General features: G+C 44.0%; 1 protein-coding gene across 2 annotated transcripts; it reads left to right on the top strand.

Annotated features, from left to right (window-relative positions):
* Positions 1-458: 458 nt before the first annotated feature.
* On the top strand, positions 459-23,998 carry Alkbh5 (alkB homolog 5, RNA demethylase). 2 transcript variants are annotated; one of them, XR_003712502.1, is made up of 5 exons: positions 459-1,685; positions 10,406-10,486; positions 19,212-19,367; positions 19,729-20,885; positions 23,376-23,998. XR_003712502.1 is itself a non-coding variant. In XM_028776550.1 (4 exons), the coding sequence occupies exons 1-4, from the start codon at positions 913-915 to the stop codon at positions 19,904-19,906; spliced, it is 1,188 nt and encodes a 395-aa protein (XP_028632383.1). In that variant the 5' UTR covers positions 459-912; the 3' UTR covers positions 19,907-23,993. The 2 variants fall into 2 exon arrangements, 1 of the variants encoding a protein (XP_028632383.1); XM_028776550.1 differs by having other exon boundaries at positions 19,729-23,993.
* The last annotated feature ends 469 nt before the right edge of the window (positions 23,999-24,467 follow it).

Below are 24,467 nucleotides of genomic sequence, written 5' to 3'. Positions count from 1 at the left end.
CTTCTGCCCGAAGCTAATTAAGTGATGGACGCAGTAGCCAAGGAGACTAGTTGATTGACAGGCATGATTTACCAACCGACTCTGGAAACTCCAGTCTGTGTTTGCCCAACGCGTGGCCGGCAGTCCAATTAAGAAAGTGGAAGCTCCAAAGGGGGCGGTCACGGGGCGGACTGGGTTGTGGTGATTCCCGAGGATTGTGCGCTGGAAGCTGAGGCGTCTGCGGGCATCCGCACGATGCCGTGACGCGGCAGCGCTGTACAGTTGACACCGCGAGCACACTCCAGCTGGTGGAGCCCTGCGGTCCCAGAGGCGGCGTGGCGTGAAGGCAAATTGTTGTTTTGAGAGCCGGTCTCTCGAAGCTTTCGGCGGGTGGGGGAGGGGCGGCGGCCGACGAGCGGGCCTCGTGTGCGCCTGCGCCGGCTCCTTCGCCGACCGGGCGGCACGCACGCGCATGCTCAGAGTACGTGGAGTCTCGTGGCCGGCAGCTTTGCGCCTGCGCGTCGAGAAGCCCGCTAAGGAGCGGCGCTGTCGGAGGTCGGGCGGGCTGGTGGTGACGTCGTGAGGAGAGCTTTAAAGTGCGGGCCGGGCCGGGCGTCTGAGGGTCCGACCCAGAGTCTGGCGGAGTCTTCTCCGAAGCCCTCCGCGGCATGAGGCGCTGCCGGCGCCCTTTTTCCTCAGGACGTGGAGAAGGTGGAGGAGGAGGAAGCGCCGCTGTCTCCTGTGCTGCTGCATGACCGACCGCTGCTGAGGTTCGACCCTTTCCTGGCCCCTCTACGCCCCCCGCTGCTTCCTTGAGTCACGCATGGGGGCCGGGCACTGAGGACCCTCGCTTCCCTTTCGGGTCCCTGGCGCGTCCCCTGAGAGCCATGCCGGGCCGCCTCGGAGGACCCTAGAGTTGAGTTGGCGGGGGCCATGGCGGCCGCCAGCGGCTACACGGACTTGCGTGAGAAGCTCAAGTCCATGACGTCCCGGGACAACTACAAGGCAGGCAGCCGGGAGGCCGCCGCTGCTGCAGCCGCCGCTGTGGCTGCCGCCGCGGCTGCCGCGGCCGCCGCCGAGCCTTACCCGGTGTCCGGGACCACCAAACGGAAGTACCAGGAGGACTCAGACCCCGAGCGCAGCGACTACGAGGAGCATCAGTTGCAGAAGGAGGAGGAGGCGCGCAAGGTGAAGAGCGGCATCCGGCAGATCCGTCTCTTCAGCCAGGATGAGTGCTCCAAGATCGAGGCCCGCATCGACGAGGTGGTGTCCCGCGCCGAGAAGGGCCTGTACAACGAGCACACCGTGGATCGGGCCCCCCTGCGCAACAAGTACTTCTTCGGTGAGGGCTACACGTACGGTGCCCAGCTGCAAAAGCGCGGGCCAGGCCAGGAGCGCCTCTACCCGCCGGGCGACGTCGATGAGATCCCGGAATGGGTTCATCAGCTGGTGATCCAGAAGCTGGTGGAGCACCGCGTCATCCCCGAGGGCTTCGTCAACAGCGCAGTCATCAACGACTACCAGCCTGGCGGCTGCATCGTATCTCACGTAGACCCCATCCACATCTTCGAGCGCCCGATCGTGTCCGTGTCTTTCTTTAGCGACTCGGCACTTTGCTTCGGTTGCAAGTTCCAGTTCAAGCCCATCCGGGTGTCGGAACCTGTGCTTTCTCTGCCGGTGCGCAGGGGGAGCGTGACTGTGCTCAGGTAACACACCTGGGAGGAGCCGGGTCCTGGAAGCCTCAGCTGGTGGGAGCCCGTTCTTTTTATGGTTCTGACTCATCTTTTTGCGTGCAGACCATAGGAAGGTTGTGTCTAAAACTCCTAGCGGGATAAGACCTGTGTGGAATTCTATACCTGCAGGCAGATTTGAAGTGGCCATAATGGCTTATCTGAGAATTCGTCTGAAAGCATCTTTCTGAAGGCTAGCATAGGAGTTCGCTTTTCATGAATGTAGACCTTGTCTTGCATTTTGTTTTATTGTTTTTGAAGGGGGGGGGAGTATGGGTCTCAGGTAGCTCAGGCTAGCCTTCAACTTTATTATACACAAGGAAGGATGATCTTGATTCTCCTGTCTTGGCCTCCCAGGTGCTGGGATTACAGATGTGCTCTGGCCAGTGTTTTGTTTTGTTTGTGGTGCCTAGAGATTGAACTCAAGGCTTCGTGTTTTCCTTTTGGTTTAAAGCAAATCACTTTCGGTTTTAGACGTAATTTCCACATCTTAAAAAAGCCTGTACTTAACTATCTAATGTTTCCCTGTTTTGTTGTTTTTCTATCTAAATGTTTGGTCTGTTCTGTTTTTGTTGTTTAACGGTGTAATGGATTCCTTAACAGAAAATGCAAGCAGAGCCCTCGAGTTTTGGTGGATTTTTGATACAGATTTCTAGAATGACTTCTTTGGGAGATTGAACAGTGTAGTGATTTGGCCAGAAATACGTGCAGCACGCTCTTAAAATTCTCCCTTAGTTTCAGGCCTCTGCAGGCACTTTGTAGAAATGCCGTGGCAGTTACTGGGATCCAGTAAAACAAAATACAGCTGGTCTGTTGACCTGGTGTTTGGCCTTGTGATTCGGTGACCACATCTTAGGCTCTTGGCCAGTTGGGGCCCCAGATCCTGCTAAGAATTAGCTCAGTGCCCTGCTCAGCAGAGTAAATCATCTGCTGGAACAGTATTGGTGTTTATGTGAAGTGAAGTTTTATTTGGAGAATGTCTCCTTTTAGCCCTAAAAAAGGTAAGCCTGGTTAATGTACTTCACTAATCCTCAATGTGAGGCCTAGATTACAACTGTTCTGGGTGTCTCAGATGTGTGTGGTGCTTCCAGATGGTTGTCTTGACAAAACGTTTTTAGAAGGGATGTCCAGCTGGTAGTGTATGCCTGTGTTTATGCTCAACACTTGTGAGGCTGAAGCAGGAAGATTGCTGCAAGTTTGACATCTCAAAAAGATCCACCTACCCTCCCAAAAGTAGGTATTTCTAGGGAGCTTGCCGTGTAAGGAAGATTTTGGGGTCTGCCTTGAAGTTTCTCGGTGCTGAAAGGATTTTACTTAAAGGCCATTCGGTCATTTATTGGGTTGTTTTTCCTCACAGTCATAGACCTTTTAGGTTATCTAGAGGTTTGGCAGTGTTTGGCTGCTTTGTGGGAAATTCTCAAGGCACTGTGAGACTTCCCCAACATGGTCACACCAGATTTAAAAGCAGAACTTTCAAATTTTTAATGTGAAGATCTGTTAGTGATTAACAAAATTGCATCATCTGGAAAATTGTCTTCTCTTTGCATAGTAAAGTCCTAAAGCTTTCCCAGTCCCTTCCAACCCTTCCTGGATTCAGACTTGGCTCCAGAGTTAGTGTGGGAGGCCCAGCCACGTTCAGAAAAGTGCTGCCTTAGGCTTTGAATCCAGCTCTCACTTGCTTTGGGTATTTATTTATTTATCTTGAGACAGTCTCTCCCTGTAGCCTAGGCTGGCCTCCAACTCAGGACTGTTACTGTCTCTGCTTCTAGTGTGCAAGGGTTGCAGGGATGAGCCATTATGGCTAGCCTTTGGGATTTTATAGGTATGTTCTCACAGCTGGGTTTTTTTTTTTTTTTTTTTTTGTTTCATTTTATTTTTTTACCTGTATAATAGTAGAGGTGGTGCCAACTTTTGAAGTCTTATTAGTTAAATGTGGTGATTTATTTAACAGAGCATGACACAGGATAGGCATTCAAATGTATATACAACTACTTACAGTGCTCTGGGTGGGAAAGGTACTAAGGAATTGGTTGATCTTGAAACATGGTTCCAATCTTCATATAGTTCATTCTCAATAGGCTTTAGACCAGGTGGATCAAATGAATTTAGAAAGACAAAGAAGCATACTGAAGGGACATCTTACTCACTGAGATTTTGGAAGTTCTTGAGAGGAAGGAAACTGCAACATAAAGAATGACCAGAAATTAGCCACAGAGGTGGAGTTAGAGTAGCAGAGCTATTGCAGCTGTAGAATGTAGTCATTGGTAAAGGTGATTGCTGTGAAGCAGGTGGTATTCTGTATCAGAGATTTTGGTAAGGGTTATCCTGGTTATAACAGTAGTTTTTCAACTACTGTTGATATTTGGAGCTGCTTGTAAATTCTTTTCTGGTTGGGCTGTCCTTGAACTGTTTAAAAAGAAAAACCCCTGGCCATCATCTACTAGACAATAACATTTTTTGTGACAATCAGAAATTGGCTTCCAACAGTGACAGGTGTCCTAGTAGGTGGGGGTTACAGGGCATCTTCATCTCAAATTGAGAACTATTGTTCTAGGATCTGGACACACCTGCTAATTTAAATCTTCCAGCACCTGCACAGTTACTCTCTGCTTTTTTGGGATGCAGTTAAGATGAGCACCTGCACGTTAGTAATGCCCCTCATCAAATCCTGCATGGAAGCCTGTTGTTGAGAGCTTTGGGTTTTCCTTGTTTCCCCATAGGTTCACTTACCAGAGGTGAGAGTGGTAAGTTAGATGAAAACCTGTGGTGTTTTACAGATGCAGATGGATTCTAGCAATTGCTGCCTTTAGTTGTTAGTGGTAGTAGTGTCTTTATTTGACAAACGGCAAAATTGTTTTACATTTGCTAATGGTCAGCATGTATTTTGATTCATGGCAGACATTTGACTCCGGTGTATCTGGTGTCTTAGAGCAAGGCCTCACAGGCCATTCTTCTGGTAGTGTTTTACATTCCTTTCCAAACCTTAATGACAGGGTTTGTTTGTTTGTTTGTTTGTTTTTGACTTGCTGGTAATCTTCCTTTTGGATCTGGAAGCGGGTCCTGGTCGCTTTTTATGATGTTTTCCAGAGGCCTGTTGTTTACCTTTTCTTGATGTCAATTTATCCCTCATTCTTTGTCCTGGTTCTGTAAGGTGAATAGGACAGTTTAAAACAGAACCTAGAACTGAAGGTAGTTAAGTTTGTAACACACTTAGAAGCATAAGGACCTAAGTTTGATTCCCTAGAAATCTTCTCTTTTCTTTCTCTTTTTTTTAAAGATTTATTTTATTTTATATATGAGTACACTACTGTCTTCAGACACACCAGAAGAGGGTATTGGATCCCATTACAGATGGTTGTAAGCTACCATGTGGTTGCTGGGAATTGAACTCAAGACCTCTGGAAGAGCAGTCAGTGCGCTTAACCGCTGAACCATCTCTCCAGCTCCCTTTTCCCTTCTTTAAGGGCCAGATGTAATGGCCCATACTTGTAATCCCAGGGCCAGAGAGGTGGATATAAGACTGACTAGTCACCTACCCAACCTTGCCTTTTTCTGGTGAGAGACCCTTTCTCAAAAAAAAAGCAAAGTGATTGGTGCTTGAGGAATGACAACTGAAATTGACCTCTGGCCTCTGCATGCATGTGTATCCACACCTATGCACAGATTAAAAAGCAGTGTAGGCATTACTTTATGAAGTAATTCTTAAAGTATTTTAAAAAACAGACCAGTTATTTTAGTTAGAAAAATCACCTCAAGCTGTTGCTCACCTTTAATGTCAGTGTTCGGAAGGTAGAGGTAGACAAATTTCCATGGGTCTTAGACAGCCAGGGCTACACAGAGAAACCTTGTCTCAAAAACCAAATAATAATAATCACCTCAAGGCTAACTGCCTTGTAGTCATTCCCAGACACCCGAGGCTTGGCCACAAGTCTAGAAATAACTGCTTCACCTGGCCATCCATTGTGTGCTGGTGAGCTTGATCTTTGAACTTTTCTGTCTTCTGGTTAATAATATTGGGGAATCAGGCATCCCTGTCAGTTTTGGGCTAATAGCTCATCTTGTTTGACTGGTTGCAAGCAAAATTTAGCTTTGTGGTTTAAAATAGTTGGGAAAGTAGGACAGAAGAGTCCTGAGCTGCACCTCTTGTTTGGATTTTTTTTTTAATGAACATTTTTTTGTGTGTGTGCATTATGTCTTTGTGATGCATCAGAGGACAACTTTTAGGAGTTGGTTCTGTTCATGTGGGTCTCTAGTATTAAATTAAGGTGTAGTCAGTCTTGGTAGAAAGAACCTTTATCCTCTGAGCTATCTCACTTACCTCTTGTTGTTTCCATGGGATAAACTCAGAGCTGTAAATACTTAGGTTATTGAAATTGGCTTTCCTTTGTATTGCCAAGCCTGACGGGCAGAAAGTAGTACAGAAGAAGTAGCTAGCTAGGAGCCATGGTCTTCAGCAGGAAGCTGGGAGCAAACAAAGGATAAACAGACCATGAAAATCGCAAGACTGGCTGGCTGGCCATTTTAGCCTGAGCTGTTAGTGTGCAGCTCTCAGTGTGATATAACTCTTCTGTCTCATATGACTGGTACCTATTCCCATATTCTTTGAGGCCAGCAAGGTACTGTGACAAATTAAACCTTGTTACCAAAGAAACACACTTAACACAGTCAGCTACCAAAAATTAAAAGACTATAGCAAACTTGGTGGACGCGTCAGCTTTACTATTTTAGCTGTTTGTAGATGAGATGATGATTTTGAAGACAGGGTTTTACTACATAGCCCTGGACAGCCTAGAACTCACTATTTGCTATGTATACCAGGGAGCTCACAGATCAGCTTGTCGCTGCCTTTATAGTGTGAGTGCTGGGAGGCATGTGCACACTTGCCATGGTTCTATTTTTCTCGTTCTCTAAAAAGGAAGCCAGTGATGCCTTTGAGTTGTCAGAAAAGATTGAGTCTTTGTTATACTGCTTACTGATGAGTTCTTGAAGTTTTGTTAAAGATGTCTCAAGAGATGAGCTGCTGTCAGTGCTTTGGGGTGTGTGGAATTGGGATTATCAGGGCCACAAAGCCAAAGACTTTTCATGGAGGCTTGAGTTCATAGTCCTGTCTGTACCAGTGGCTCCTGCCCCACCCCCAGCCCTTAGCTTCTTCCCCCTGCAAGCCTGTCAGTGGTGAGGTAGTCTCAAGGGGGTTGCCTAGAGAAAATAGCCCATCAAAGGGAGGCTGGGATTAGGCTATTACTTTTTCTAGTTCATTCATTTTTTGGTATGTCCTGGCCTAGGCAGGATATGGAACAGTTGGAGAATGGTGGCCATCTTGGAAATGAGCCTTAGCAACTATATCTCCAAGACTGTCCCTAGAAGAAACATGCATAGATCTGCACATTTCCTTATTAATGGGTTTCCAGAGTTACTTAACTTGTGTCCAATCTTTCAAGGAAAGCTTGTTGCACTCTCCATTGGTCTTAAAATAGAGGTTTTAAAGTGAAAGACTTTTAGTATACTCAACTCAGCACTGTGAGTTGAGTAAGATCTTTGAAGAGTGTTGTCTTACAAGAAAACACAATTTCTGTAGTCCAAATATAATAGAGTTGGGATGGTGTGGTTGGGTAGCATGGAGGAAATCAGTTGGGGTAGGAGGCTTAGGGAAATTTTACCAGGAGAAAGGAGATAAGTATGACAGTTCCCTTGAATTATAGTGAGTAACAGAGCTAGGTCCTGGTACTTGATGGTTATTACTAGGCATCGGGGCTCAGCCAAGGCAGAGAGCAAGCCAGCTGGACTCATAAGGTATTTCCTCCTCTATTCTCCCTGTAAAAACAGCAATAGGAGGCCATAGAAATTTCCTTCACATCAAGGGTAGAACTGGACCTAAGACGTATTACATTTCAAACTGGCAGAATGAGATTTTCACTGTCTCCTGTAGCAAATAGGATTCTTAGCAGGAAAAAAAAAACCACTCATAATTTCAGCTAGGTATTTTCTACTTAAGTTCAACTAAGAGAACTTATGTTAAATCCTTTTGGGTTCTCTCTTGCAGAGGAAAAATTGGTGGACTATTACAAATACCAGGAGGTTCTAGAATACTAGTGTTAATAGTTGTAATTAAACACAGGGTTGGTATGTCATGGTCACTTCTGTGGTTCTGTGCAGCGCTTCCTCCATATTAGTTGTGGGTCCTGGGCTTAGGGAAGGAACCTGGCATAGCTTGTTTGTTTTATAGCCCTTTGGAGGGTGGAACAAGGAACATGGAAGTAGTCAGGCTTTGACAAACAATTTGGATTTATTCCAGAGCTACATTAAGAGAAGCGGTTTCTTGTTGGAGATGAGAAGTCAGGGCCCTTGATCATGCTTATAATAGCCAGGTCAAATATAATACTTGTTAACAACAGAAAACATTGCATGTAGCAGGCACTACAGATTCAAGCCTCTGAGATGTGCTATTATATTTAGCTCTTTTGGGAAGATTTGTGCACATATAATATGGAATAATAATCTTGCAGCCCAGCCTCTGATCACTATTATAAAATGATAACATGATTCATACCTGTAATCCCAACCTTTGAGAGACTAAGGTAGGAGTATGGCTATGGGTTTGGAGCCAGTCTGGACTACATAGTTACAGGCCCTCTTGGGTTACAGAGTAGAAAGACCTTGTCTCAAAAGTTAAAATGGAAAAAAAAATTTTTTTTTTTTTTTTTTATTGAGACCTAGAGATAGCACCTAGCCTGGGAATAGGGCCAAAAGGCCCCTTTTAGTACAGAAGCCTGTAGGGGATCTAAGATTGTATTTTCTCTGCTGGAGCTGAACTTGTGCTCTGGCTTGCTAAGTGGTCTAGGCCCTTTAGCAGTGGCAGATGCTTAGAATCTTAGGTAAGAGGGTCTGATGTACTTTTGAGTTATTCAGCATCATTCTCAATTCTCAAGTAAGCCTCCAATTGCTCTCTTCCCAGAAGTTTCAGTTGTGTAAACCAGTCTAACTTTTGATTCTGCCTTGAAGGGAAGTAGTGTCTTGTCTGCCTTTTAATATCTTGAGTCTTTAATGATGACAAAAAAATGAGTGCCTAAATTATAAAGTGTAATGAAATGAACACTGGAGAATCTACTGTTCTCCTTACAAGCATTGAAGAAACTAAGATTTTCTGTTCAGTATGTGGCTTAACTAATGTCACAAAACTTGTAGCTAAGTGGAGCATGGTGGTACACACATTTTATCCCAGCACTTGGGAGGCAAAGGCAGGTGGATCTGAGTTTAAGGACAATCTGGTCTTCATAGTGAGTTACAACCAGGACAGCCAGGGCTATGTAGAAAGACCCTGTCTCAAACAGGCAGACCAAAAAGCAGTGTTTCTCTCTGTGGACTCACAGTTATTAATAGGGATGAAGAGTGGGGTTCTTTGGTCAGTACTTGTTTACAGTCAGTGATTCTTTTGCTATAGTAATTATATATAGTATACTTATTATACAAATAGTAATATAGGTCCACATACCAATCCTTTTTGAAACTCTAATCAGTATTTTTCAACTTGATTTGGCTTATGGGTATTTGTCCATAGTGTCTTGTGAGGATAAAACACACACACACCCCCAAAACCACTAAAGAACCCTGATGTAGAAACAGTTGGAAGTGAGGATAGGAACAGGTACACAGGTAAGGCATTTATAAATAGGCTTGTTTTATCACCTAAGACCATTGGAAAACACAGATATTTACATCACAATTCATAACATTAACAAAATTACAGTTATGAAGTAGCAAGACTATTATGGTTGGAGATCAACACAACATAACTGTATTAAAGGATCAGAGCCTTAGGAAAGTTGGGAACCACTGCTCTAAAGGCTGACGATGAAACAGTTTGACTTTATATTTCTTACTTGCTTTTGAATCCAGCATTTCTCTTGGGACAGCCTGGCACTTAAAAGAGTCATTCCCAGATCTTTTGTGTTTCAGGTAATTAAGAATGTGTTATCTGTACACCTGCACTTGAGAAGGAGATGATCAGCAGCCATGAGAAAAAGGTTTTGGCCCAGGAGCAGCTAGGAATCCTAAATGGGAAAGCTAGAAGGCAATATCGCTTCCATCAGGCCTGGTATCTGGCTGTATTGATCTCTGCAGTTCAGTGGGGTAGTTTAAAATGGGAGTAGTTTATCTTTTGTGAGTGCTCATTGAGAACATGGGAGGGGCTCAGTAATCAGAATTATTCCCAGAACTTCAAATCAGAAGGATTCCAGTTGAGGAGAAGATGGTTATCTAACCACATTTGGGTTGGAACAGGCTTCTGTCCTTTTACCAAGGACTTCCAACTTCACTCCGTTTGCTTCCAGAGTTTGTTTTTATGCTGGGGATTGAACCTAAAGTCTCATACATGCCAGGCAAGTGCTTTACCTCTTGAATTACATCCTATCCTTAACAGCTGCAAACAAAAGTGATTCTGGTCTATGCTAGGAGAGTTCTGGTTCAGACTGCTACTTAACAGTTACCATTGAATCTTCTGTGCCAGGTTTTTCCATGAATGGTTTCTAAGCAGACACTTAAGAGTTTAAATGCGATATTTCCCTTCCGTGTTGATTCTTGAACTTCTCAAAGTAGTAGTGGGCAGAAGGCAGACATAAGACTTGATCCTGTTTCTATCCCCCATGAACTTGGGTTGTCTGTCTACTCTCTTACTGGTGACTTGTTCTGTCTCTTTCTAGTGGGTATGCTGCTGATGAAATCACTCACTGCATACGGCCTCAGGACATTAAGGAACGCCGGGCGGTCATCATTCTCAGGAAGTAAGTACCTTCTTGTCTGGCATCCTCTGCCTTACCTATAGGCCTATCTGGATCATTTTAGAACTTACGTCTCTGTACTTCTGGCATTGTACAATGTAATTAGTTTACATCCTTAGACTGTTGAGGAAGTTCAGTGTTGAGCAAAGAAGTGCTTCTGATATTTATTGACATACTTTTTTTCCTTTTAAGGATTTATTTTACTTTTAGTTATATGTTTACATGTGTATCTGTATGTGGGTATATGCACACATGTGCAAATGTCTGTGGAGTCCAGAAAAGGGAGTCAGATGCCCAGGAGCTAGAATTCCAGGTAGTTGTAAGTCACCAGACCTGGATGCTAAGAACCAAACTCAGATCCTTTACAAGAACAGTGGATGCTCTTACTTCTGAGTTGTCCCCAGTCCCTTTGGTCACAGTCTTGAAACAAGATTTGAGGAGTGCTTTTCTAAACCAACCTCCCCACCACCACTACCACCCTGTTCTAACTTGTTACATGTTCTTTCAGTGATTATTTTAGACTTACCGTAGCAGCCTACTTTAAAAATGCCTAGGCTTTCACTTGTAGAAGGAGCGAGGGATGAGGAGAGGTGACAAGAGTGAGAGGTTAGGATACAGTGTTTAGCTGTCTTATAGCTGTGGCTGTCCTTCCTCTGGTGAGGGGACCTTGGGGACACTCTGATTAACATTAATAATGTGCCCTGTCCTAGCTGGATATGGTGATTCAATAATACCTGTTATCTAGCATTTAGAAGACTAAGGTGAAAGAATTGAGTCAGGCCTGTCGTAGAATAAGAAAGAAAAGAAAGGGGGAAAGAGAAGGAAGAAAAAAGAAAAGTTAAGCAGAGTGAGGCACTGGTGGTAACACCTAGGAAGTGGGGTAGGAGAAGAGTTCAAGGCTCGACTGGGCTACATGAGGCTTGTGTATGTATCTTTCCTTGCTTCCTTTCTGTCTTGTTTTTTGTTTGTTTGGTTTGTTTTGTACAATGTTGCCTTGGTTGCCCTGGAATTCACTATGTAGATCAGGCTGGTCTTGGAGCGTCTTATTTCTGAAGTTCTGGAATTAAAGCCACCATGGTAAAGAAGCTCCATCTTTTTTTTTTTTTTTTAAGTTGAGCAAAGCAAGTCCAGATGTACAGGCTCAAATATGCTTGGTAGGATGTGTATTGTTTGCCCCCTTTTTTTCCCCTCTTGAAGCTTAAGCAAATTCTTTTTAAATCTTAAATACATTTTTAAATTTTGTTATAGAAAAATGTTACAGGTAAGTCAAGTATGGTAGGTAGTGAGTGCAGAGGCAGATCTCTCTGAGTTCAAGGCTAACCTGGTTTACATAGTGAGCTCCGGGACAGCCAGAACTACCTAAAGTGACCTTGTCTCAAAAAGGCTGGTGAGTTGGCTCATTGATTAGGAGCACTTCTTCCAGAAGACCAGGGTTGGATTACTAGCACCTATATGCCAGCTCACAACCATCTGTAATTCCAGTCCTAGGGGATCTGATACTCTTTCTAGCCTTCAACCAGACCTAAGACTATACAATTTCTATATGATGAAGTTCAATGAACTTCTATATAGTTAGAATAGGCATTTGGAACAGAAGCTGTGAAGTTTCACATTGGATTTTATACTTTGAATATTGAATTATATTTGTATGCACTTACCCACCACTTGGAATGAAAAATCAATGATACAGGTACAACTAGAAAAACAATTAGTGTGAGACCCTGTCTCAAACCAAAAAGTAAAAAAGAATGCTGGGTTTGGGATATGTAATTCAGTAGTAGAATGTTTACCTGGCAATCAGGGCCTGAGTTTAATTCCCAACACCGAGCTAGTCAGATAACACCAGTAGCTAGACATGGTGGTATGTGCATGTAGTCTTGGCTTCTTAGAAGTCTGAGCAAGAGTCACTTGAGCCTAAGAACTGGAAACCAGCTTGGCATTATAGCAAGACCCTTTCTCTAAAAAGAAACATCAAAAGAAAAGAAATCAGTTGTGGCTGGGAATGTAGCCACAGTAAAGTACTTTGTAAGCATGACTGGGGCTTTGAGATCCATGCATCTCCATAATTTTAGATTTACCTAGTATCTTAGTTTTCCTGTTTCTATAATAAAATTTTCTGACAAAGGTAACTTAAAAAGATTTTATTTTGTCTCATAGTTCCAGGTTATAGACCTTCATGATGGGGAAGTCCTAGTGGTAGAAGCTTTAGCTAGCTGTTCAGATTTCATATAGAGTAAGCAAGCAGAGGACAGTAAATTCTTGTGTTCAGCTCAGTTTTGTCTTTTTCATATACTCCAGTATCTCAGCCCAGGGAATGGTGCCACCCATAGTGGACAGGTCTTCCCAACTCAACTTAATCAAGACAATTCTCTTTAAGCCTCCATGTCCAAAGGCTCATCTTCCAGGTGATTTTGTATTTCAATAAGATGAAGATCGAGATTAACTATCACACTTAGGTTACTTAATTTTTTTCATGTTACCTTATTCTTCTTGACTATAACAGTTTCTCAGACTTAGTTGGCTGGATATTTTATAGAATATTGTAATGGGATGTGTCTGATTTTTCTTATACTTGGACTAGGCTTATATTTTTCTGAAAAAGACCACAGAAACAAAGTGCTAGTTAGTTACACCACATACCAAAGATATATGCTATGAATACAACTTGCACCATTCATAGTGAACATCAGCTAACCCAGGGTAATCCATTGATTGGCGTAGATGTCTTTTTTTTTTTTTTGCCAGCAGAATGAAATTCTTAAGTATCCAGCCCAGTCTCTTGATTTCCTTTTATTTTACTCTACCTTATTTCACTCTACTTTAAAGTATCCACAGCCACAGTGCAGTCAGTGAATTTATGACCTGGTTCTATGACAGGATGGCTTTTGTTGGAAACACCTTTCTAACCTATTCATGTTTTATTCCACATTACCACTCTTAAATTTCATATATTGTCATTTTGACATGCAGGACACCTTGCATACCTGTAGCCCTTCACCATGCTATCTCAGCCCATATATATATAACAATTGTGCACAGTGGAGTACTCAAGGTCTTACCTTCACCTACCTCCTTGGTCATGTATCACTGGGGTGGATGCTTAAGTTAAGAAACCAGCTCAGGCCAGGCGGTGGTGGCGCACGCCTTTAATCCCAGCACTCGGGAGGCAGAGGCAGGCGGATTTCTGAGTTCGAGGCCAGCCTGGTCTACCGAGTGAGTTCCAGGACAGCCAGGGCTATACAGAGAAACCCTGTCTCGAAAAACCAAAAAAAAAAAAAAAAAGAAACCAGCTCAGGGGCTAGAGAGATGGCTCAGTGGTTAAGAGCACTTGATGCTCTTTTAGAGGTCCTGAGTTCAATTCCCAGCAACCACATGTTGGCTCACAACCAATATATAATGTGGTTTGATGTCCTCTTCTGGCATGCAGGTGTACTTGCAGATAGAGTACTCATAAAATAAATAAATCTTTCTTTCTTTTTTTTTTTAAGAAAATGAAAAGAAGGCTGGAGAGATGGCTCAGTGGTTAAGAGTATTGACTGCTCTTCCAGATGTCCTGAGTTCAATTCCCAGCAACCACATGGTGGCTCACAACCATCTCTAATGGAATCTGATGCCCTCTTCTGGTGTGTCTCAAGAGAGTGACAATATACACAATACATACATACATACGAAAAGAAACAAGCTCAGTCAGGGTGTAATGGCATGCAACTTTAATTCCAACACTTGTGAGGCAGAAGCAGATAGATCTCTAAGTTCAAGGCCAGTCTGGTCTACGTAGTGAATTCCAGAATAACCAGGGCTACATAGTGAGTAAAGAAAAGAAACAAGCTCAGTGCTTAAGAGCACTTGCTGCCCTTCACAAGGAACTGAGTTTAGATTCTGGGTCCAGACTGGGCAGCTAATAACCGCCTCTAACTCAGTTTAAGAGGCGCTAATGCTCTCTTACTGACTCCACAGTTGTCTCCATGGAGGTGCACACATATACACACACACACACACGCACACACACACAAATTGTTTTGGAGCAGAACAGTTTCTGCGTAGCCCTAACCAAACTGGCCTGCAACTTGCAGAGATCCTCCCCACTTCTACCTCCTGAATTCTGGGATTAAAGATGCATGCTACCATACCTGCTAAAAATAAAAAGAGGGCTATGAGAAATGGCTCAGCAATTAAAAGCACTGGCTGCTCTTTCAGAGGAACTGGGTTCTGTCCCAGCACTCACATGGTGCCTCACAACCACCTGTAATTCCAGTTCCAGGGGATCTGATACCCTCTTCTAAAGTTTTTTGAGCTTATAATCATACTTACCATCAGGCAAAAATACTAATACAGGTAATAAGAATAAAATTATAATTATAAAAAAAACTCCTTGTCAGTGGTTGTGCACTCCCTTAATCCCAGCGTTTAGAAAGAAGAGGCAAGTGGGTTTTTGAGTTCAAGGCTAACAGGGGTCTATAGAGTGAGTTCCAGGACAGCCAAGGCTACACAGAGAAACCTTGTTTCAAAAAAAAAAACAGAATAATTAAGTAAGAGAGTTATAGTTTGAGAGTTGGAGGCAGGCTTATCTCTGAGTTTAAGGCCAACCTAATATACATAGCAAATTCCAGGACAGTCAGGGCTATATAGAGAGACCCTGTTTGAGAGTGATGTGTGTGTGTGAATATTGGAGGGAAGGGTGTTAACTTGAGTGGAATGAAATAGTAGCATGGTCCTTAGAAGGTGCCTGTATCCAACAATGTCCCAGGATGTTGTAGTCATTGATGCTCCTTGGAGAAAAACTAGACCTTCTTCTGGGAGGGTGGTTGAAGGGTTAAAATACTAACCAACTTCAAGGGCAAGGTGGTTAGTTAATGGACATGGTACTAGTGAATGGGGCTTCTGTTCTTCGCATGATTTCCTCTTGTGCACTCCAGTGTTCTTCCCACTGGAGGACCCGGCTTGCTGCCAACATGCTCACATATTAACCTTAAGAGTAGGAGATGTGAACTCTGGAAAGGAGCTCAGGCAAGAAGTGCGTTCCATGAGATGAGTTTTGAGTAGGGATTTCTGACTTGTCACCAGGTTTTTATTTTATATATAGGCATCCAAGATAAGCACCATAAGACACTCAATAGTTCTTTCTATTTTTGCATGTATTGCAGCACAAAGCAAAAGACACACTGATAGGAAAGCACAGAATATGTCCCCTGAAGGCCCACTAAAATTGATTGCATCCATGTTAGTGGAAGAATCAAGGAAGGCTTGGCACTTCTGGCTTTCAGAACTAGAAACTACTGGTTACACAGAAATGGCCCAGAAGGCCAGAAAGTGTGGGGACTCTAGTGAGTAGAGAGCTGGGAGCTAAGAAGAAGCTTACATCAGCATTTGTACCTCTGGAGAGCTTTCGGGCCTTTTTAGGTCTTGATCTCAAGTGCCTCTCAGGGCTTGTTGGGTCTGTCTACAACACTTAGAGATGGCACTGTCTGTTAAACTGGATGAAGTAGGTGAAGTGAGACAAGGCAGTATAAATAGGACTCTTTTGATAAAGTAGATCTTAGAAGCACTAGGGAAGAAACAGCTAGAGATCCATTTACCAAAAGTTAGCAAACATTAGTATGTTCTAGTTTTCTGTGTAGTGCTAGGAGTATTTGTTAGTATGATTTTATTTGTTTATGGTTGTGTTTTACAAATGGTCCAGTGCTTTAACACTGAGCTATACCCAGCCCAAGTGATCTCTTATCTGTGTGTCCTTTGGAGAAATTAACCATTGAATGCTCACCAGGGAGGGGCAAGTCAAGAAAAGCTTTCCAGAGACATGCAGACAGTATTCAAATGGTTGGGCCCTATCCAACAACAGAAGGGTCTCAGGGTCTGAGGTAGTTTGACCAGAGAGGTGCTCTTTTGGCTAAGGATGTAGCACATGCTAAAGGTTTGCTTAGCTTGTCTGAGGCTCTGATTCCATTCAATTCATGGTACTGTAAAAAGAGAGGGAAGGCTGGCTCTGAGACATCCATTATGCTGCAACAGATGAATGAGGTTGAAATTGATATAAACCTGGATGGCAGTAGAAGACACCAAAAGCAGTGGGATGTGGGGTTCACACACGACAATTTGTAGGAACTAGAGGTTTGCTGGGGACCCTACCCTAGTTAGTGGATGAAGAGGGGGTGGGTATGGTAGGTGCACTCTACTCTGTTCATCAGGAGAGTAGGAGTGCCTAGATCTTGGTTTCTCATGCCTAAGCTATTGCCTCATCTCCCAGAATTTTGGTGCTGCCCCCATACAGCTCTGCTCTACCACAATGAGCCTTGGAAACCTTGGTGGGATAGTAGCTATGTGACTGAAGTCAGGGATCTGACCACTGATTTAGTATTGACCCCTACCTTCAGCAGCTTCTCTATTAGATGAATGGTAAAGAAGCATAAGAGCTGTTTTTTAATCTGTTCTTTTTCCTGTGTATATGGTATATGTGTGTGTGTACGTACGTGCGTGTTGTGTGTTCTTCTGGGTGGGTACACATTGGACACCAGACTTGATGCTAGGAATCTTCCATCATCTTTACTGACTTAACGGTTTTCATTGGAATGAACAGACACCATGACCAAGGCAGCTCTTATAAGGACATTTAACTGGGCTGGCTTACTGGTTCAGAGGCTCAGTCCATTATCATCAATGTGGGAGCATGGCAGCATCCAGGCAGGTATGGTGCAGGAGGAGGTGGTGAGAGTTCTACATCTTGATCTGTAGACCACCAGGAGAAGACTGTTTACCAGGCTGCTAGAAGGAGAGTCTCAAAGCCTACTCCCAAAGTGACACACTTCCTCCAACAAGGGCACACCTCCTAACAGTGCTACTCCCTGGACCAAGTATATTCAAACCACCACACTTAGTCATTTTTAAATTTGTTTTTATTTTTACACACATGAATGTTTTGCCTGAACCTGATGGCCACAGGTCAGAGAGGGCATCAGATGTCCTGGGACTAGAACAGTGGTTCTCAGCTCTCCTACTGCTGAAGCATTGTGGTGACCCCAACCATAGCATTATTTTTGTTGCTACTTTCTAAGTGTAATTTTGCTACTGTTATGAATTGTGATGTAGATATTTTTGAAGATAGAAGTTTGTTAAAGGGGTTGCACAACCCACAGGTTGAGAACCACTAGAGTTCCAGACAGTTCTGAGCTACCATGTAGGCGCTGGGATCCAAACCAGAGTTCTCTGGAAGCCAGTTCTGTTAATCCTGGGCCTTCTCTTGGCCCCTACTGTTTTCATTGTTTGATCTTCTCAATTAAAGCCAGAGCTTTTCAGAATGGTATCTTGCTCCAGAGATCACTTCCAAGGCTGTGGTTACAGGTGAGCCACTATACCTACCTGGCGTTCATATGGGTTCATGAACTATGTTCCCTTTGCTTGTCTGGCAAACACTTCAGCTGCTTTAGCCAACTCCTCAGTCCATGTTGACTGTAGCTTTGGCCATCCTTTTGTAGCCTTATCTGTACCTTGGCCTGATTTATCTTCATGATGAGAGTTGCAACTCTGGGAATGGCAGTCTTCATGCTAGCCCTCTCCTCCTCTCATAAGGATGCAAATATGCTTACCTTCCCCCTGCCTCCTTGCTCTTGTGTTGATTACTGAACCCAGGACTTTGTATGTGGTAAACAGGCACTCTGCCTTAGAGTTAAAGTATAGTGCGAACCCCTAGCTCAGACCTCTTTGGCAGATGTTTGTTTCTGTCACCTTAAGCCTAATTTATATTCTATTGTCTCATTGTCGTTGTTGTTTTGCCTTTACTGGAGATTGAGTTTCTTTTCTTTTTTTTTCTTTTTTCTTTTTTTTGGGGGGGGGGGCAAGATCTCATTGTATAGCCCCAGCTGGCCTCCAACCCAGAGATTTGCCTGCCTCTGCTTCTTCCTCCTGGGTGCGTAATTAAAGGCATGCACTACAACCCCTCTCCCTCATACTTTCAAAAGCCCTTGGGTAGGGGGAGCAGCTAGAGAGATATTCAACACATGACACCCGTATCAGGTGGTTGACAACCACCTGTAGCTCCAACTCCAGGGGATCCAGCCTCTCTGGCCTCCACGGACACTTGCATATACCCCTACAACAGGCATACATACATACATAAGAACTAACTTTTTCATTGTTTTAAATAAAAAGAAGCCCTTTCATCTCTGCTTGTTTAGCATTCCCCAAAGGGTCACTGCTAGATGGATGTGGCTGGGGTGTTGGCCTTCTGTCTCTTCTCTGGCTCTGCCACATAAACCCTATGTCTATGAGAAAATAAGGTCATTCTGCTTTCCTCTATCTCTTCTGTAGTCCTGAGGAAAAACCCTCCCTGTGTTTGTATTGCTGGCAGGGATGAGGGCATCTATTGGAGTGTGCCCACAATCCACTGGTAGGTTGGATAGATGCTCCTAGAGAAACTCAAGTGTGACTGGTTTGAGAAATGTTGCCTTCTGTGACTGAGAATGTCCTGGAGTCTGTTTGCATAGCAGTCTTAATTGTTGGAGGTATCCAGACAGACGTTACTCTTAATCTCCACTTCTGAGCCTGAGAGTGGGAAAGACATTTCTCTGGAAGTAACTAGATGTATCTTTAGTTGAACCATGAAGAAACCAAAGCACAGAATACAAACTGCTGGCCTAGAGGCAGAGCTAGTCTTCACTGGAGATAGATCTGTTCTGATAGGGTTTATGCCTTTACAAGAGGCCCTTTTGAGACCCCACGTGTGTTTCCTTTGCAGGACAAGATTAGATGCACCGCGATTGGAAACAAAATCCCTGAGCAGCTCCACATTGCCACCCAGCTATGCTTCAGATCGCCTGTCAGGAAACACCAGAGACCCTGCGCTGAAACCCAAAAGGTCCCACCGCAAGGCAGACCCTGATGCTGCCCACAGGTACTTAAACCCTCACTGAAGGCCAGCAATGCAGCTGAGTAGGAGAGTAGGGAAGTAGAAGTGTGTGGCAAGACAGACCATGGAGGGCTTTGAAGCTGAGATAATGAAAGCCCAGCACACCTGACACAGGACTGGGCACCAAATCAGAATTAAGCAGACTTCCACAAGGTGACTAAGACAGCCCAAGACAGGGACTGTCACTTAGTGGCCAGGCTCCACTGCTGTTAATGCATGTTGATGGAGGTCTACTGAGTCAAGAGCCCAATTCAAGGATAGGGACTTCTGAAGACCCTTTAGTGATGGTAAGACTAGAACCCTCCTTCTGGTGTCTTAAGTAACAATTTGTCCCTCTTGTTTGCAGACCCCGGATCCTGGAGATGGATAAAGAAGAAAATCGGCGGTCTGTGCTTCTGCCCACACACCGGCGGAGGGGGAGTTTTAGCTCTGAGAACTATTGGCGCAAGTCCTATGAGTCCTCGGAAGATTGCCCAGAGACAGCCAGCAGCCCCACCCGCAAGGTGAAGATGAGGAGACACTGAGGCCCCGTGCCCTCCTGGAACTCTGGCTAATCCTGATGTAGCTACCCCATTTTCTGTTCCGTTTGAGTGTTTTTTCTTTGTTATTTTGGTCCTATATACGTTTTCCTTGCTTTGTTGCCCATTAAGGCTAAAGAACAGAATTGGTAAAAGACTTGGGTTCTTATGTTCTTGGCTTTCCTCCTTGATGGAAAAGGCTGTTAGCTTCTGTAGGGGATTGCGCATACCAGAGTAGCCAGTAGAGACAATGGGGACAGCTGTCTTCAAGTGGAAGTGTATTGAAACACACAAACTGTTTTGGTTACGAAATACTAGTTTGGGCTTTAAATGTAAATCTTTGTAGTGTTTTAAACAAAGTCTATTCTTTTGCCAGCCCTTTTCTTCCACTGATGCTCATGCTTGGATGAGGTCTCTTGGAGTCATTCAGGCCTTGCATTGGGTCTGCTGCTCCTAGTTCTCACCTGCTGTCCAGGCCCTGGAACCTCATGCAAAACCCTGTTTGTCACTGTTCAGGTTGGCTGCGTATGGGGCTTAAACAGTGCCAGCCTTTGCCATCCCATTTCTGAGTTCCCGGGTTTCCTGCATGCCCTCTGGCTTGCTCTGCCCACCAATCCTGGATGATCAAGGGACTAGCACAATGGTCCTGACCTCTTTTGCCAAGAGCATGCCTGTTTGCTGGGTTGCTCCTGTTCAGCATATGTGTGTGATTGTATGGAACAGTTAGACTTGCTGCAGTGGGTCATTTGTAGGAATTGTTTCTAGCTAGAGGAACTGATTTGCTTCCAGTCTAGCATTTGGGTTATGGGAACTTGGGGTGTGTGGTAGGGCTTTGTTTCTTTTGTCCTGAAGTATTTCCCTCCCTTTAGTCTTTTTCCTCAGTTGACCGTCTTGGGCCTCTTTTCCATATCATCTCTAAGAAGGTGTGCCTGCTCTGTCCACCTATAGCGTATATCCAAGGCCAGAAGTCAGACCTGCATATTGGGTTGGTACTTTCTCTGCATCAGGGATCTGTGTGCTGGGAAAGGAACTTCTAAAAATAATAAGGAAAAAAAAAAAGAGAGAAAGGTAAAGTCCTTGACAGTTTCTGCCTTCTTAGATCCTGGTTTTGCTGATCCAGGTTCATTAGGAATGACTTTGGCGGCCAGGACTGGGCCTGCCGAAAACAGAGGCCTTCTGAGCAGCCATGCCACCAGCACTCTGAAGTGCACAGAGGTCTGGTCCTCGGGCCTCAATGGCTGCAGAGATATGGGAGTAGCCAGCCATCAGGAAGTCTCTTTGAGGTCAAATCCTTTGCCAATCTGGAGCCTTTGAGACTGCATAACTAAAGCAGTTACAGGTCTTCTGTGGTTTGGGGTTTTATTTTGTTTTGTTTTGTTTTTGTTTTGTTTTGGTTTTTACTGCTCTTTTCCCAAAAAATGATTTGTAGTTGTGTGTGCAGCACTTTGCCCTAATATGTGTGTGCTCTACAATAAAAACCAAATCTAATATATTTTGAAACAGTTGTCTGATGCTGTGGTGAGAGAAAGCCTGACCTTGGTTTTTCCCTTAATTTATTTTCTTGACCTTCCAACTGGATTTGGAGAACTCTAATTTATTGCCTACCAGTCCTCTGAAGATTGGTCACTGACACCCCTTGATTGATGGCTAAAGGTGGACTTGCCCTTGCCCACTGCCCTCTCCCCTTCAAGAAGGATGGCCTTCAATAAACTATGGTGGCTAGGGATACACCTCATTGAATTCTAGAAGGTACAGTCTCTCCCTGGCTTGGTAGAGAGGCTGCAGGCCAGTACAAAACCACAGATGGAACTGGAGCAGGGACGGTGGAGCTCAAGTAGAGGACATGGCCTTCTTGTACTCAGCAACCAGGCTCTTGAGCTCCCTAGGTAGAATGTTGGTAGATAGGTAGGACAGGATGAGACTGGGACTCAATGGGCTCCAGTCCACTGGGGCCCCTAATGTGGATCCCAGGGTGTTGCCAGCTGTTTCCATCTCTCCAGCTCTGCTCCAGTGATCTGAGCCAATTGGAGCAAATTGCCACTGTGAATCTTGGTCAAGCCATTTCATTGCCCATAGAATGACTGACTGGCTGGCACAGTTTGAAAAGCAGTGGTAGGTCTAGAAGGGCCAGGGCCTCAGAATGAACTGTGTAGTGGACTGGGATGACATTGGAACTGTGAGAAAGCATCAAATGTCATCCCACTGTGATGTTGCAGAAATGCTGATCCCACTCCATGCTTGGGTGCCTTTCTCTAGGGCCAAGGGATGGAAGAGACTTGATACCAGTGATCTAGGCTTCAGTCTCTCCTAGGATAGTGCCCCAATCCTTATGAAGTAATAGCCTTAAGCAAGTTTCTCACAATCCACACCTGACTCCCTGAATCTTTCTGTTCCAGCCATGGCACTAAGCCAAGAGCTTTGTTCAGCCCCTGACTCAGTCTTCATTTATACAGTAGTTGCTCCAACAGCAACTGGTACCAGCCCTACCCACCTAGGAGCTCACTCCATTCCTTTAACCTTGTTGTATGGAGAAAGAAACAAGTCTAGAATGTTCAGAAAAATAAGAATGTTCTGTAGGCCAGACTTAAGGTGGGAGAGAGACATGACATGCTTACATGCATGTAAAGGTGTTGTATGATGTATAGATAGGAAGGCAGTAGAGCCCATTAACTATTAAGTGTAAATAACATGTACAGTGTGCTTATAAATCTCTATCGTTATTGCCCACAGAACATTTTAATTGGCTTTTTGTTGAAGTGTGGGATTCATCATCTACCTGTGGTTGTAATTCCAACACCATGTGAGGGAGACACATTTTATCAGTTTCTCTCAGCTTTCTGTGGCTGCCAAAACATTACCACAAACTGAGGGCTAAAAGCAAAAGAAATTAGCTGAGTGTGGTGGTGCATGCCTATAATTCCAGCACAGGCTGAGGCAGAAGGATCAAAAGTTCAAGGCCAGTCTGGGCCTTGTTTCAAAAAGCAAAGCAGCCAGGCATGGTGCTTGTCTGTAATGCCAGCAGGAGTGTTGCAAGTTTGAGGCCAGCTTTGTCTACATAGGGAGCTTGAGTTCAGCCAAGGCTATGTTGTGAGACCCTGTCTCAAAACAAAAATGTAGACTGTTTCATGCTCCCTCTGAGACTGGTGGGAAGCCTGTTCCTGCCCCTTGAGGCTTGGTATGGCTCTAACCACTGTAGTTGTAAGTTCTCTAGATTCATAGTCACATGGCCTCTTGTGTGCCACATCTTTCTCAGTGCCTCTCTGCACACCCCCTCCTCTCTCCTCCCCCCAGTGTGTGTGTGTGTATAGAAGGGGTCTCTAGCCCAGGCTAACCTTGAAAAAGCAATCTTGCCACTGCATCCAACATTTTCTGTACCTGTCTTAATTGGGCATTTGTCATTGGATATAGGAACACCCACAAAATCCACAGCTGCGTAGCTCCACTTCCTTTTTTTTTTTTTTTTTCTTTTTGGCAGTGCTAGGGATGGAACCCAGTGCCTCTCCAGTGTTAAGCAAGGACTCTACCAATGATCCACATCCTAGCCCCCACCTACTCCTTATACAAGTAAAGTGTATACCTTCCAGGAACTAGAGACCCTGAGCGCCTTGGGGGCCGCTGTGCAGCTTACAGTGCTGCTCTTTCCTTCAGAAATTGTTACTAAATCTGTGACCTATTGATTCCTCAAAGAAATTGTATTAATTCGATTGAAATTTCTCTGCCTCAGCACTATTTTAAAATTTAATCTGGTTGATAATAATTACTCCATTGCTTGCTTGTATTTTTTTTTCTTTAGTGCTGGGGATTAGGTCTAGGGCCTTGGGCATTCTAGGCCTTGTAAATGTTACCTATGCCCCCAGCAACTCATTGCTTTCATAAGTTTAAACCTATGCTGTCCAATCTGGAACCACTGGACTCTGGCTTTTGAGCACTTGAAATATGGCTAGTTTCAATTGAGATATGCTTTATACACCAGAATTTGAAGTTAGTATTAAAAAAAGAATGTAAAATATATAATTGATAACTTTATATTGATTACATGTTGAAATACTATTTTGGACATACTGAGTTAAATAAAATACATTATTTAAATTAATTTCACCTGTTGGAGTTTTTTGTTTTTTTTTTTTAAGTTGTATATGGTCTGGTGTGGGCTCATGCGCATGCATGTAGGTGTCTGAGGATCCAGAAAAGAGAATGACACCCTAGGGAGCTAGGATTAACAGACTGAGCTGTCCCATGTGGTTGCTGGAGACCATTAAGACTCTTGTTTCTGTTTTGAATCTGGCTCTTGAGTTATTGTTTGTTTGCTGGGAATCACATAAGATTGGATAGGTAGTTTAGCTAACGTGTTCAACCCCAGCACCATACACACAGACAAAACAGATCCTAGATAACACTAAATGCAGTTATTTACACCTATAATCCCAGCACTCAGAAAACTGAAGCAGGGATCATGGGTTCTGGTTGAAAAGATCAGAAAATGCAGTGAACAAAAAACACAAATTTTTGAATATCAGTTTTTCAGTTTTTAATATAATTTCAATTTTATATAATTATTTCTTTTCTC

Source organism: Grammomys surdaster, unplaced genomic scaffold, assembly GCF_004785775.1.
Source record: "Grammomys surdaster isolate TR1022 unplaced genomic scaffold, NIH_TR_1.0 270, whole genome shotgun sequence".
Classification (NCBI taxonomy): domain Eukaryota; kingdom Metazoa; phylum Chordata; class Mammalia; order Rodentia; family Muridae; genus Grammomys; species Grammomys surdaster.
The sequence above is the reverse complement of the archived record's forward strand: the minus strand, read 5'-3'. Positions and strand labels throughout refer to the sequence as shown.